At 44.9% G+C, this 15,525-nt stretch overlaps 1 protein-coding gene across 5 annotated transcripts in view; it reads left to right on the top strand.

Moving 5' to 3' along the window:
* LOC134485175 (uncharacterized) overlaps window positions 1-15,525 on the top strand; it is a 174,726-nt gene that overhangs the window by 135,414 nt on the left and 23,787 nt on the right. For 2 of the 5 annotated variants that reach the window (XM_087607739.1, XM_087607745.1), the window contains one exon: window positions 10,057-10,252. The exons of 2 other annotated variants lie outside the window; for them this stretch is intronic. In XM_087607739.1, coding sequence (XP_087463865.1) covers window positions 10,090-10,252 — 163 coding nt within the window. In that variant the 5' untranslated portion in view covers window positions 10,057-10,089. Of the gene's footprint in view, window positions 1-10,052; window positions 10,253-15,525 lie in introns of all 5 variants that reach the window. One more of the 5 variants, XM_087607734.1, reaches the window with a different exon arrangement.

The raw sequence follows: 15,525 nt of genomic DNA, 5'->3' as shown, positions 1-15,525 counted from the left end.
ACTAGATGTGAGTACAAAGTAAAAAGCACAGGTACACAAGCTTTTCTCTCCCCTGCAGAGCTGGCCCTTAGATATCTGTAGCACCACTCATCCTGGATGTCTAAGAAGGGCTTGGGCTAAAAGCGGTGCTGCTGTGGGGAGAGCCCGGGCTCCCTGTCAGCTCAGATTCCCACTTGGCTGAGGTCCATTCCCACAGCAGGATCTGCACAGCTTCCTTAGGGGACTTTGCCCAGAAGTGCAGTTGAGCTGTCACAGTTGCAGCTTCCCAGGAGTTGGCCACCCACACGCCTAACTCCTGTGCACATCCATTCCCCCTGCCAGATCACCTGATGTGAGATGTGGCTCTTTGTAGTAAAGATGGCCAGGGTCCTGAGCCTCTGCCTAGAGGCTTGTCAAGGGATCTCTCCTCTAAGAAGATTTGTGTGGCTTCCATCTGGTAAACAAGTTTGTTACTGGACCCTTGCCAGTCCTGCTGGGCTGTGACCTGTGGAGATAGTATGTGGTTTTTTAACTGCTCTAAACGTTTGCGCTGCCTGTCAGACACTGCTATTTGCACAGAGGTCATGGCAAGTGGGAAAGCAGTTAATAGACCAGGTTCTTACTTAAGAATAGTCAATCTAGAAGGAGTGGTTCCAGACTCTGGATAACCAAAGCCATGAATATTCAAGTCCCTTATGTTAAATGACACAGCATTTGCATATATGTTTATTATTTAAATCATTGCTAGATTATTTATAATAGTGTGATATAAATGCTGCATAAGTAGTTGTTTTACTACATTGTTTAAGGGATAATGACAGGACAAAAGGCTTATGTGTTCAGAACAGAAGCAATTAAACAAAACATTTTTCTTTTGTTTGTTTAAAATGTCATGGCTGGTTGAGTCTATGGATGCTGAGGCCTGAGGATGGCCAGCTGTCGGGTATACAAGATGGGGCTCCATGGAGGGAGAAAGTAAAACTGTGAGGGAGGACATCATGCTTTTAACTTGGCCTTCCCCTGTGAGGCTCACGTGCTAAAGGCTTGGCCCTCAGCTAGTGTTTCAGTTAGTATTTAGAGTTTCTAGAACCTTTAACAAATGGGGCATGGTGGAAAAAGGTCACAGAGGAATATGTTTTGTGTATGGGGGGCATTAGGACCTCAAGCCTTCCTCTTCTTGTCTAGCAACCATCAGGTGAGCAGCTAAGCTTTACCATACGCTCTCTGGCATGGCCTTGCCGAAGACCAAAGGCACCGTGAGCCAAAATGAACCTTTCTTCTTTTTAAGCTGATTTTCACAGGCATTTTGTCACAGCGCTATAAAGCTAACAGGAGATGAAAAGCATAAAGATGATGTTTGAGGAAAGATGAGTGGAAGTTGTGGGAAGTGACTTAGCAGGTCAGATGGCACACCCGGAGGGATGCTCTCCAGGCAAAGGGAACAGCAGATCCAAGGGCTTTTCCAAGGTAGGTAGGAGCACCCTGAGAGAGAGGTAGAAATAAGAGAGTGCAGATGTGGCTGAAGACTCCTTGGATTCCTGCACAGATGAGTGGCCACTAACTTCTTTGTGTCCTCTGCCATTGTCTGAATTCTGAGGAGACCAGACCCTCCTCCATGCCATTTATTGATCACGTATGAAGTATCTGTGATATGATGAAAAGGCCCTTTACTTACAAGCTATGTCCATGCTTCTTAGTCTGGGACTCTGAAGTACCATTGAGCATCACTTCAGTGACCTGACACTTAACCCAGTTGGGGAAATACTCTGACTGGCCAGTCAGCCCCAAGCATTTGCTTGTATCAGCTGTCCCTGCACTGGGATTACAAGTGTGCAAGCTATACCTGACTTTCTCTTATGTGGGTACTGAGGACTGGACTCAGGAGCAGATATCTTACTAACTGAGCTATCTCTGAGCCCCTTCATCAGTTCTTTAACCTTGAACTCTAGCTTAGCACTCACCCCACAAAGTCTCCTCATTCAACGTCTACTCTTCCCTCATAGACGGAGGACAACTGTAGCTCTGACAGGGCGGTATTCCACTCCTCAGGAGGCTCAGGCAGGAAGGTTTCTATGTGTTTGGTGTGGGTATGAGTGGGGGATGAGGTAGGAGGAAACATTCTGCTTCTAGAATCTTTGTCCCAGTGAAAACTTCAGAGTTCCTCCTGGCCTGTAAGGCTGTAAGATTGAGTTTTGTCTTGGGCATTTTGAGTTTGAAGCACCCAGAGGCCCATGAGTCAAGATGCATGGAAGTTTTTGAGTGGCTAGGTCTATAGTCCAGAAGAGAGGACAGGAGTGCAAAAAGCTGTGGAGGTCACCACAGGTTCTTGATGAAGGTACATGTGTGAGGCTGGTGAATCTTAGTCCTAACTACACACTGAAGCTAGTTGGGGGCTTTAAGAACTGTGCTTAGACATGGCTCCTTGCAGACCAACTAAGGGTAGAATCTAGGGGGTGAAGCTCGGGCATCTATACGTTTAACAACCTCCCTGGTGATTCTAACATACTGGGTGTACTGGCTGGTTTTGTGTGTCAACTTGATACAAGCTGAAGTTATCACAGAGAAAGGAGCCTCAGTTGAGGAAATGCCTCCATGAGACCCAGCTGTAAGCCATTTTTTTCAACTAGTGATCAAGGCAGGAGGACCCAGCCCATTGTGGGTGGTGCCATCCCTGGGCTGGTCTTGGGTTCTATAAGAAAGCAAGCTGAGCAAACCAGGGGAAGCAAGCCAGTAAGAAACAGCCCTCCATGGCCTCTGCATCAGCTCCTGCTTCCTGACCTGCTTGAGTTTCAGTCCTGACTTCCTTTGGTGATGAACAGCAACGTGTAAGTGTAAGCTGAATAAACCCTTTCCTCCCCCAATTTGCTTCTTGGTCATGATGTTTGTGCAGGAATAGAAACCCTGACTAAGACACTGGGGTTGAGGAATAATGAGTTATGCAGCCCATTCTCAAAACTTGACACAGCGGACTCACCCAGAAATCTTTAAGAGGCACGGCCGTCTGTCTGCCTTCCATACACAGAATTTGGGCAGCATTGTTCTGGATGCAGGCCTGAAGACTGTAATGTTTGTATGTATTACTTTCAGGTTTGATGAAAGATCAATGTAGAGTGTGGGGATAGAACTTGAGCCCTTAGGCTTCGTGCTTCAGCCCACTGAGCTATGTTGCAGGCCCCTGGTCTTGAGCTCTCAGGCTCATGCAATTTTCCTGCCTTTTCTGCCTTCTATGGAGCTGGTACCAGAGGCACAAGCCTCTATGCCTGGCTGGAAGATTTGTTGTTGTTTTTGAATGGGGCCTCATTTCCTTGAACAATCATTCTATTTTATTGATAAGAAAACAATTACCGAGTTTATAAGTGACATGGCAGGAAGGATAAACATTTCTTCTAGCTGGGCTGTGGGATTCTTGTGCCAAGGTCGATCCCTGCTGGCCCAGACTCCTTTCTAATTTGGAGCATTGTTTCCAGAGTGTAGGGGAACTCTTTCTGTTCCTTTTCCGACAACATGATTTTCCTGGGTTTTGCCAATCACTGTGTGCCCAGTTTCTCTGGCACCAGCAATACAACCAGAGGCAAGGAAATGAGAGGTGTCCTCAAGACTTAGTAGGATAAGATGTGAGCTAGGCTACCACTGAATGTCATGCTTCCAGCCTCGTGGAAAAAAAAGAAAGCAAATAGTATGTTTCGGGGAATGGGGAAGGCTGGGGCTATCAGTGCTAAGTGGGAGTGCCCCAGTTCCTGGCTTCATTGTCCCAGAGACACCATGTTCTCCCAAGGTTTAGTTACTTTTGGTATTTCTTTGTTTCAGCCAGTTGAAACTAGGCCACCTACAGAAATTTAGAGAAACTTCACAATTTGCAGACCTTGGTGGGGAACCACTGATTGGGAGGATTAAAAGCAGCTCCTTTGAGCAGTTCAGGAGTGGGTCAGGAGATGGGTCTCTTAATGACCCATGGGAAGGTCTGGCCAAGAATGCACCAGGCTCTGGGCTCAATCCCAATACCCATGGCTCCCACGTGAGTGAAGTCAGGGCTGTTAGCCAAAAGGCATCTTTGACAGCAAAGGTCTTTAGGACTTGGGGGAGAAATGAAAATGTAATCTTCAACATCAGAAGGGGGAAAATGTCTAACAGGTTGTGAATAATTCAGAGTTAATTACTAGGAAAATGCCTTCCTCTCTCTTTTTATTCTTTCTCCTGCTTGATGCTTAGGCTGCAGGTTCAGTAGATAATTTCATTGCAGAAATTCCACTCGAGAGAGAATGAGCCAAGTCCGCAGCTTTCGTCTTTTGGGGCTCGAAAGCTGGAATGCTTGGGGTGCAGGCAGGAAGCTGCCACCCCCACCATGGGGGATGGTCTGTAACTCCTGCAAACTCTAAGGGAATGTACCCAGCAGTGCAGATGGGTACCATTACCATATTGCCTTGGTGTAGCTCATTCAGGGCCTCTTCACTGTCCCACGATCCCATTACACACCCACGGTCATCAATTTCAAACACCATGACTTAATTCAAAGCCTCAGTACCCACTCTCCCATCCTCTCTGATATTAAAAAAAAATCACATCATTATCGAGGTATAATTCCTGTAATATAAAATCCACCTCCTTAAGTGATTTTAGAATTTTCACAGTTGTAGAATGTCACCACTGCCTTACTCAGAGTGCTTTAGCACCTTACAAAGAAGCCCCTTGCCCAGCTACCACCCCCTCTCAGCAACAACTTATCTGTTTTCTATAAGCCATGACAATCATTAATTTATCTGATGTTTCAGTGTAGGGTTTAACTACTCTGGGCATTTTGTATAAGTGGGATCATCTGATGTCTTTGTGACTTGGCATCTTTCATGCAGCATGGTGTCTCATTTTAAAATCTAGGGTCAATGAATAAGGGTCTGCTTTCCCAACATCCTTGCAAACTCTTGTAACCACACAGATGACCTGGGAATCAGTGTAGGCCGGTCTGGTTAGATGGCCCCTACACAAGTTGGAATCTGTGATGCTCAGGTCCCTTATATAAAGTTGTCTACCTTTTGTATTTCAGCTGTCGTATGAGGGGCCACACAAGAGTTCATTGGGATTTGAATTTGCATTTCCCTAGTGACAGATGATGCTAAACATGTCTATTTCCTTATTTTCATGACTTATCTGTCCAGGATTGGGATCTATAGTCCCAGAGGTAGAACACTTGCTTAGTGTGTACGAGGCCATAGATTCAGTCTCCAGAAGTGCAAACAGTCACAAAAACAAATAAATCTATGGCCCATTTAAGAACTGCTAGTTTCTCCTCTTCCACTGAGTTACAGCAGTTCTTCAGGTAGTCTGGGTGCAAGCAACCTTCAAACGTTTTGCCTTATTCTGTGGGTTTTCTTATTTCTCTTTCCTTTTAATGATTTATTTTATTCTTTAAGTATCTCTCTCTCTCTCTCTCTCTCTCTCTCTCTCTCTCTCTCTCTCTCTCTCTGTGTGTGTGTGTGTGTGTGTGTGCATGCGCAGTTCCCGTGGAGGCCAGAAGAAGGTGTCAGATTCTCTGTACCTGGAGCTTCAGTTTCCTGTGAGCTGCCCAGTATGGGTGCTGGAACTGTCCCTGAGTCCTCAGCAAGAGTAGCAGGCCATCTTAAACTCCTCTGTGACCCTAAACCATCCTCCATTCCTTTCTTTCTTTTTGTGACATAGATTTTCCTTCTGTAGCTTATACTGTCTCACCAGTCACTACATAGCCTAAGCTGGCCTGGAACTTGTGGTCATCCTCCTGCCTCAGCCTCCCAACCAAGTGCTAGGATCGCAAATAAGAACCATCACACCCGACCCCCGATCCATCTGTTTTTCCCCATAACAATTGCCTTTGGGGTGTGTGTGTGTGTGTGTGTGTGTGTGTGTGTGTGTGCAGTGAACTTTATTGATGGTATTCAAGAGAGTAGGGAGGGCTCCCCAGGCCCCTCCTGTTATTATGGGGTCTGGGATGGAATTGTGAGGGAGATGCTCAGTGCTGGGGGTTGAGTTGGGATGGGAACTCCTCAGCAACTGAGGGCCCCTCTCTTGCTCTCAGTATCCTTGCTGGGGTGGGTAGTCTAGGGTTATTCCCTGGAGGCCATGTAGGCCATGAGGTCCACCACCCTGTTGCTGTAGCTGTATTCATTGTCATACCAGGAAATGAGCTTTACAAAGTTGTCATTGAGAGCAATGCCAGCTCCAGCAACAAAGGTGGAAGAGTGGGAATTGCTGCTGAAATTACAGGTTCTCAGTGTAGCCCAGGATGCCCTTTAGTGGGCCCTCAGACGCCTGCTTCACCACCTTCTTGATGTTATCATACTTGGCAGGTTTCTCCAGGCGGCATGTCAGATCCACAATGGACACATTGGGGGTAGGAACACAGAAGGCCATGCCAGTGAGCTTCTGGTTCAGCTCTGGGATGACCTTGCCCACAGCTTTGGCAACACCAGTGGATGCAGGGATAATGTTCTAGGCTGCCCCACGGCCATCACACCACAGCTTTCCAGAGGGGCCATCCACATTTTTCTGAGTGGCAATGATGGCTTGTGGTCATGAGCCCTTCCACAATGCCAAAGTTGTCATAAATGACTTTGGCCAGGGGGGCTAAGCAGTTGGTGGTGCAGGATGAATTGCTGACAATCTTGAGTGAGTTGTCATATTTCTCATGGTTCACACCCATCACAAAAATGGGGGCATCAGCAGAAGAGTTGGATATGATGACCCTTTTGGCCCTACCCTTCAAATGGGCCCCAGCCTTCTCCATGGTGGTGAAGACGCCAGTAGACTCCATGACATACTCAGCCCCAGCATCACCCCATTTGATGTTAGCGGGATCTTGCTCCTGGAAGATGGTGATGGGCTTCCTGTTGATGATGAGCTTCCCATTCTCAGCCTTGACTGAGTCACTGAATTTGCCATTTTTCAGTAGAGTCATACTGGAATATGTCGACCCATGTAGTTGAGATCAATGAAGGAGTCATTGATGGCAACAATCTCTACTTTGCCAGATGCAGAGAAGGCAGCCCTGGTTACCAGGTGCCCAATACGGCCAAATCTGTTCACATTGACCTTTACCATCTTGTCTATGGGACAAGGCTGGCACTGCAGGAGAAGATGTGACTGTCTCTGGAACAGGGGGGAGCAGAGAGCCTATTTCTTGTTTTTTTAAATAATAAAAATAATTATTAACAATAAAAGTCTGTCATGGGCTTTTGAAACTTCGAAGCCCACTCCCAATGACACATTTTCTCCAAAGAGGCCACATCTCCTAATCCTTCTAATCCTTTCAAAGAGCTCCACTCCCTGGTGACTAAGTATTGAAATATAAGTCTATGAGGGGCTATTTTTATCTTTTTTCTTAATGCTATCAACTATTTGTGCCATGATGTACCGGGATATGGAACTTGATTACTTATCAGTGCCTTGACTGGTAAGTTTCATTTGCCAACCACAGGGGCTGATTTAGCTATTAGGTTTTTTCAGTTAATCACCTTGACAGTACAATCAGTCATTCATAATCATGTTTATAATGGCTGCATCTGTACTGTACATCTGAGATTTTTCCTTGCCCTTATTCCATAAATAATGCACTATAGCAACTATTTAATAACATATGTATTGTACTGGCTGGGCTTGTGTGTCAACTTGACAGAAGCTAGAGTCATCAGAGAGAAAGGAGTCTTGTTGAGGAAATGCTACCATGAGATCCAGCTGTATGGTATTTTCTCTATTAGAGATCAATTGGAGAGGGCCCAGTCTGAGTAGTGTCATTCCAGGGATGGTGGTCCCAGGTTTTATAAGAAAGTAAACTGAGAAAGCCATGGAGAGCAATCCAGTAAGCAGCATGTACTCTGCATCAGCTCTTGTCTCCAAGTTCCTGCCCTGTTGAGTTTCTATCCTGACTTCCTTTGATGTTGAACAGCAATATGGAAGTGTAAGCCAAATAAACCATTTCCTCCCAACTTGTTTTTTAGTCATGGTGTTTCATCACAGCAATAGAAACCCTAACTAAGACATATATAAGTATTGTAAGTAATCTACAAATGATTTAAAATATATAGGTGGCCATACATTGGCTTCATTCAAACATTATCCCATTTTACACAAGGGACTCCAAACCATCAGTTATGCTATCTACCTGCAGAGTCTTGGTGTTAAACTCCCAGTGGTACCAAGGAAGGGCTAAACTCCTGGACTCTTAAGCTAATCTTTCCATCTAGTACTCATTGACCTTGAGCTTGGAGTCCCTACTCTTCCATGTTCTAACTCTTTCTACAGATTCTCCCTATGTTAAGGAAATGCTGTCCTCTAGTTTTGTTTGTGTTTCGTATGCTGATTGAGTCTCTAGCTCCGACTTTGGCATAATGCTTCTGAGCATCTGATGGTATTTTCCTGTGTTCTTATAGACTGATAAATTAGTTTCATGCAAGGTGGGGTAATGGTAATAGGACGCTTGTTCTAAACCAGTCTCCCAGGGAACTCTCTAGCCCATGGCATATGAAGCATGCTACATGGCCCACTGGAGGTGCTCAGCTAGTTTTCTGCAGAATGAGATGAAGAGATAGGTAGTAGGAGGGGTGCTTTAGACTCTGCAGAGCTTGATAGCTTATGAAATACAGGACTCAGGAGGCTGGGAGGCAGAAGCAGACAGTGCTGACTCTGGCTCAGTTGCATACTCACTCGCTGACTCTGAGCAAGTTACTTTACCTCCCTCCACTTCGCTTTCCTCGTTCAGAAGATGGAAATGATAATTCCTGGCTGGTGGGTCTGCCCTGAGGATAGACACACAGTGAACACCAAGTGCTTAGAACGGCACCTGGTGCACATATCAGGAAAGATTAAACTTGGTTGAAATTGCACAAAATATTTTGGATCCAAAACCATGTTTGAGGCCTGTGAATCTTCCTACTTGTGTTCTCACCAGCTGTCCCTCCCACCCGCTGTGCTCCCTCATTCACCTGCCTCTTCCTATGCTGTGCTCCACCCCATACCACCCACTCAACTGTGCAGTCTGCCTTCTGAGCAATCCAGAAACCCACCACCCTAGTCTTCCCCTTTATGGTCCTTCGTAAAAACCCATAACTGAGCTTGTCATCACTGGAGGCAGGATGTGAGGGAGCCATCAGCATCCTTTACTTAAAGGACCTATATTTCTTTCATGGTGCCTAAACCGATGAAGAGATGGAAACAAAAATTTTATTCCTGTCTCTTTATGGGCACAATGCATCTGTAGTTGAAATATCCTCTCTCCGGGGCACTTGACAGATACATTCAAGAATACTGTTCTAGGATGGCATCTCACAGTGATATAAGAAGTCGTCACCCTGTAAGTCAAGTTTTAGATATATAAATATTGGGACTGATGAAATGGCTCTTTGGCTAAAGGTGCTTGCTGCCAAGTATGGTAGTCTGAGTTCTATTCCTGGGATCCACATGATGGACGGAGAGAGCTAGCTCCTGCAAGTTGTCCTCTGAACTCTGCACCATGTGTATACACACACACACACACACACACACACACACACACACACACACACACACGTGCACAATATGGAAGCAATTTATAGCTTCTTGAAAGTATCTGACAGAGGCAGTATCAGTGTGCATGGGTGTGACAAAACTAATACAGGTTTGTCATTATTATAACCTTTATGCATTTTTGCAGAATGTCTTCCTTCTCTGTCCCTTCAACTGTGTCTGCAGGAGGGCTGGAAGGAAACACAGCTATACCTCCTCAGAGTTTTGTGGCCAATGTCCAAAGGATACTGTGCCCAGACGTCTGGGCTGCCAAGGGTCCACTCCAGCTGGACAGGAGCTCCCGGCTGCTGCTCTGTGTCCTTGCACCGTGAGGCCTCTTTTCATTTTGTTTTTTAAATATTTCCCGAAGCTCTAATTGCTACACTTCCTCAAATGTTTTTTAATACAGGCAATCAGTGACTACTGCAATTAGGAGGGCCTAATTACCATCGGCATTCTTCTTCTTCTGAGAAACCACTATTGGAACAGTCACAAATAAACCTTAATGAAGACCAAAGATCTTTCCACAATCGAAAGTCATTTGTAATCATGATCTCTTATTGTCAAAGCCAGCAGGCAGAGGAGTCCTTTGAAGGACTATTGCATATGCAGCAGCTGCAGCAGCAGCAGCAGCAGCAGCAGGAGGAGGAGGAGGAGGAGGAGGAGCAGCAGCAGCAGCAGCAGCAGCAGCAGCAGCAGCAGCAGCAGCAGCAGCAGCAGCTCTGGGCTCTTCAGGGGACACAGAGGACTTGCATCTCACCTATTGTTGGTAGTGTAATATTTTATTTGTCTGATGAAGTTACCTAAGTCATACGTTTAGAGAAAAGCTCCTTAGGTGCCAGAGAGATGGCTCAGTAGTTAAAGTGCTTGCTATGCAAGCATGAGTTCAATCCCTAGCACCCACAGAAAATGCTGTGGGACAAGCCTGTAATCTGTGTTGGGGAGGTAAAGATAGAAGGATCCCTGGGGCATGCTAATCAGCTAAAATAAGGTAGAAAGCAATTGACAACATCAGCTTCAGGCTTCCATATGCATGGGCACTCATATGCACAAATAAATGATACCCACAAAAGTAATAATTCCCAAGATATAGGATACGAACCATAAACCACACACATTGCAGATGCAAGATCTGATACATTTTAAAATATAAGTAGATCCTACATAACATCTGTGGAGTCATGCAGAAAGATTTCCAGGGTGGAAGGCCACTCCACTGTTCTTCATTCAGGGTTAAATGAGAAAGCAGAACCAGGATGAAAGTTAGGGAGCTGGCAGGTGGAGGAGTTCTAAGAATCTGGTTTTATTCAACTATAAGTGGTTGGAAAATAGAGCTCTAAAAGACAGAGTGAGGGGCCTAAGAGCAGGTGTGCACACATTGACAAGAACCGGCTACAGGTGAATCCAGATCCTTATTCTAAAGACAGAACCAGAACTCAGAAGATAGGAAAACTGAAAGCTGGATGCTGGCCTTCAGAGTACGGAGGTGCAGTTTACAGATCATCACTTGTGCTAGGTGTAACCCTGAGCCAGAAGGCAGGACTCTGGCCTGGGGTAAAGAGGACCAGACTGACAGTAGAAAGTACAGTTCTCATGGAAGCCTGTGTGTATGTTGGCTAAATGTGGACGATGATAGGGTGGTGTGATGGTTTGCATATGCTTGGCCCAGGGAGTGGCACTATTAGAAGGTGTGGCCTTGTTGGAGGAAGTGTGTCACTGTTGGGGTGAGCTTGGAGACCCTCCTCCTAGCTGCCTGGGGATGCTCAGTCTGTTTCTGGCTTCCTTCCGGTGAAGATATAGAATTCAGATCCTCCTGCACCATGCCTGCCTGGATGCTGCCATGCTCCTGCCTTGATGATAATGGACTGAACCTCTGAACCTGTAAGCCAGCCCCAATTAAATGTTGCCCTTTATAAAACTTATATTGGTCATGGTGTCTGCTCACAGCAATAAAACCCGAACAGGTGGCATCCTTCCCTGAGATCCAGCCCTTCGAAGAATCTACATGTCAGCCACAGGACACTGACAAGCCTTCTCCAGAGTGGGAGGAGGGTGATGGTGAGCCCCTTCTCATTTCTGTCCCCATCTCCCTCAGATAAAATGCATGTACTATGCAGCCTCCTTGGGAGGTTGAGGTAGGAGTGTCACTTGAGCCCAATAGGAGTCCTGATTTTGGAGCCATTCTGGGTAATATGGTGAGAGGACTCTTGTTCTTTCTTTTTCTTTTTCTTTTTTTCTGTCTTTATTAAATTGGGTATTTCTTATTTACATTTCAAATGTTATTCCCTTCCCCCTGTTTCCAGGCCAACATCCCTCTAGCCTTTCCCCCTCCCCTTCTATGTGGGTATTCCCCTCCCCATCCTCCCCCCATTACTGCTCTCCCCACAACAGTCCCGTTCACTGGGGGTCCAGCCTTGGCAGGACCAAGGGCTTCCCCTTCCACTAGTGAACCTACTAGGCTGTTCATTGCTACCTATGAATTTGGAGTCCAGGGTCAGTCCATATATAGTCTTTGGGTAGTGGCTTAGTCCCTGGAAGCTCTGGTTGCTTGGCATTGTTGTTCATATGGGGGTCTCAAGCCCCTTCAGCTCTTTCAGTCCTTTCTCTGATTCCTTCAACAGGGGTCCTGTTCTCAGTTCAGTGGTTTGCTGCTGGCATTGGCCAATGTATTTGCCATATTCTGGCTGTGTCTCTCAGGAGAGATATACATCCGGTCCCTGTCAGCCTGCACCTCTTTGCTTCATCCATCTTATCTAGTTTAGTAGCTGTATATGTGTGGGCCACATGGGGGGGGCAGGCTCTGAATGGGCGTTTCTTCAGTCTCTGTTCTAAACTTTGCCTCCCTATACCATTCCAAGGGTATTCTTGTTCCCCTTTTAAAGAAGGAGTGAAGCATCTGCATTTTGGTCATCCTTCTTGAGTTTCATGTGTTCTGTGCATCTTGGGTAATTCAAACATTTGGGCCAATATCCACTTATCAATGAGTGCATACCATCTGTGGTTTTCTATGATTGGGTTACCTCACTTAGGATGGTATTTTCCAGTTTCATCCATTTGACTATGAATTTCATAAAGTCATTGTTTTTGATAGCTGAGTAGTAGTCCATTGTGTAGATATACCACATTTTCTGTATCCATTCCTCTGTTGAAGGGCATCTAAGTTCTTTCCATCTTCTGGCTGTTATATAAATAAGGCTGCTATGAACATAATGGAGCATGTGTCTTCGTTGTATGATAGAGCATCTTGGGTATATGCCCAAGAGAGGTATAGCTGGGTCCTCAGGTAGTGCAATGTCCAATTTTCTGAGGAAACTCTAGACTGATTTCCAGAATGGTTGTACCAGTCTGCAATCCCACCAACAATGGAGCAGTGTTCCTCTTTCTCCACATCCTTGCTAGCATCTGCTGTCACCAGAGTTTTTTATCTTAGCTATTCTGACTGGTGTGAGGTAGAATCTCAAGGCTGTTTTGATTTGCATTTCCCTTATGACTAAAGATGTTGAACATTCTTTAGGTGCTTCTCAGCCATTCGATATTCCTCAGCTGTGAATTCTTTGTTTAGCTCTGAACCCCATTTTTAATAGGGTTTTTTGTCTCCCTGCAGTCTAACTTCATGAGTTCTTTGTATATTTTAGATATAAGCCCTTTATCAGTTGTAGGATTGGTAAAGATCTTTTCCCAATCTGTTGGTTACCATTTTGTCCTAACAACAGTGTCCTTTGCCTTACAGAAGCTTTGTACTTTTATGAAATCCCATTTGTCAATTGATCTTAGAGCATAAGCCATTGGTGTTTTGTTCAGGAAGTTTTCTCCAGTGCCCATGTGTTCAAGATTCTTCCCCACTTTTCTTTCTATTAGTTTGAGTGTATCTGGTTTGATGTGAAAGTTCTTGATCCACTGGGACTTAAGCTTTGTACAGGGTGATCAGAATGGATCGATCTGCATTCTTTTACATTGCTGAACTCCAGTTGAACCACCACCATTTGCCGAAAATGCTATCTTTTTTTCCATTGGATGGTTTTGGCTCCTTTGTCAAAAATCAAGTGACCATATGTATGTGGGTTCATTTCTGGGTCTTCAATTCTATTCCACTGGTCTATCTGCCTGTCTCTGTACCAATAACACACAGTGTTTATCACTATTGCTCTGTAATACTGCTTGAGTTCAGGGATAGTGATTCCCCTGGAAGTCCTTTTCTGTTGAGGATAGTTTTAGCTATCCTGGGTTTTTTGTTATTCCAGATGAATTTGCAAATTGTTCTGTCTAACTCTATGAAGAATTGGATTGGAATTTTGATGGGGATTGCATTGAATTTGTGGATCACTTTTCTTAAAATGACCATTTTTACTATATTAATCCTGTCAATTCATGAGCATGGGAGATCTTTCCATCTTCTGAGATCTTCTTCAATTTCTTTCTTCAGAGACTTAAAGTTCTTTTTTTTTTTGTTTTTTTGTTTTTTTGTTTTTTTGTTTTTTGTTTTCTATTTTTATTTATTTATTTATTTATTTATTTTTTATTTTTTTTTATTAACTTGAGTATTTCTTATATACATTTCAAGTGTTATTCCCTTTCCCGGTTTCCGGGCAAACATCCCCCTCCCCCCTCCCCTTCCTTATGGGTGTCCCCCTCCCAACCCTCCCCCCATTGCCGCCCTCCCCCCATAGTCTAGTTCACTGGGGGTTCAGTCTTAGCAGGACCCAGGGCTTCCCCTTCCACTGGTGCTCTTACTAGGATTAGGATATTCATTGCTACCTATGGGGTCAGAGTCCAGGGTCAGTCCATGTATAGTATTTAGGTAGTGGCTTAGTCCCTGGAAGCTCTGGTTGCTTGACATTGTTGTACTTTTGGGGTCTCGAGCCCCTTCAAGCTCTTCCAGTTCTTTCTCTGATTCCTTCAACGGGGGCCTATTCTCAGTTCAGTGGTTTGCTGCTGGCATTCGCCTCTGTATTTGCTGTATTCTGGCTGTGTCTCTCAGGAGTGATCTACATCCGGTTCCTGTAGGCCTGCACTTCTTTGCTTCGTCCATCTTCTCTAATGGGGTGGCTGTATATGTATGGGTCATATGTGGGGCAGGCTCTGAATGGGTGTTCCTTCAGTCTCTGTTTTAATCTTTGCCTCTCCCTTCCCTGCCAAGGGTATTCTTTTTCCTCATTTAAAGAAGGAGTGAAGCATTCACATTTTGATCATCCGTCTTGAGTTTCGTTTGTTCTAGGGATCTAGGGTAATTCAAGCATTTGGGCTAATAGCCACTTATCAATGAGTGCATACCATGTATGTCTTTCTGTGAATGGGTTAGCTCACTCAGGATGATATTTTCCAGTTCCAACCATTTGCCTACGAATTTCATAAACTCGTTGTTTTTGATAGCTGAGTAATATTCCATTGTGTAGATGTACCACATTTTCTGAATCCATTCCTCTGTTGAAGGGCATCTGGGTTCTTTCCAGTTTCTGGCTATTATAAATAAGGCTGCGATGAACATAGTGGAACACGTGTCTCTTTTGTATGTTGAGGAATCTTTTGGGTATATGCCCAAGAGAGGTATAGCTGGATCCTCAGGCAGTTCAATGTCCAATTTTCTGAGGAACCTCCAGACTGATTTCCAGAATGGTTTTACCAGTCTGCAATCCCACCAACAATGGAGGAGTGTTCCTCTTTCTCCACATCCTCGCCAGCATCTGCTGTCACCTGAGTTTTTGATCTTAGCCATTCTCACTGGTGTGAGGTGAAATCTCAGGGTTGTTTTGATTTGCATTTCCCTTATGACTAAAGATGTTGAACATTTCTTTAGGTGTTTCTCAGCCATTCGGCATTCCTCAGCTGTGAATTCTTTGTTTAGCTCTGAACCCCATTTTTTAATAGGGTTATTTGTTTCCCTGCGGTCTAACTTCTTGAGTTCTTTGTATATTTTGGATATAAGGCCTCTATCTGTTGTAGGATTGGTAAAGATCTTTTCCCAATCTGTTGGTTGCCGTTTTGTCCTAACCACAGTGTCCTTTGCCTTACAGAAGCTTTGCAGTTTTATGAGATCCCATTTGT

Source organism: Rattus norvegicus, chromosome 1 (genome assembly GCF_021556685.1).
Source record: "Rattus norvegicus strain SHRSP/BbbUtx chromosome 1, alternate assembly SHRSP_T2T, whole genome shotgun sequence".
Taxonomy (NCBI): domain Eukaryota; kingdom Metazoa; phylum Chordata; class Mammalia; order Rodentia; family Muridae; genus Rattus; species Rattus norvegicus.
The sequence above is the reverse complement of the archived record's forward strand: the minus strand, read 5'-3'. Positions and strand labels throughout refer to the sequence as shown.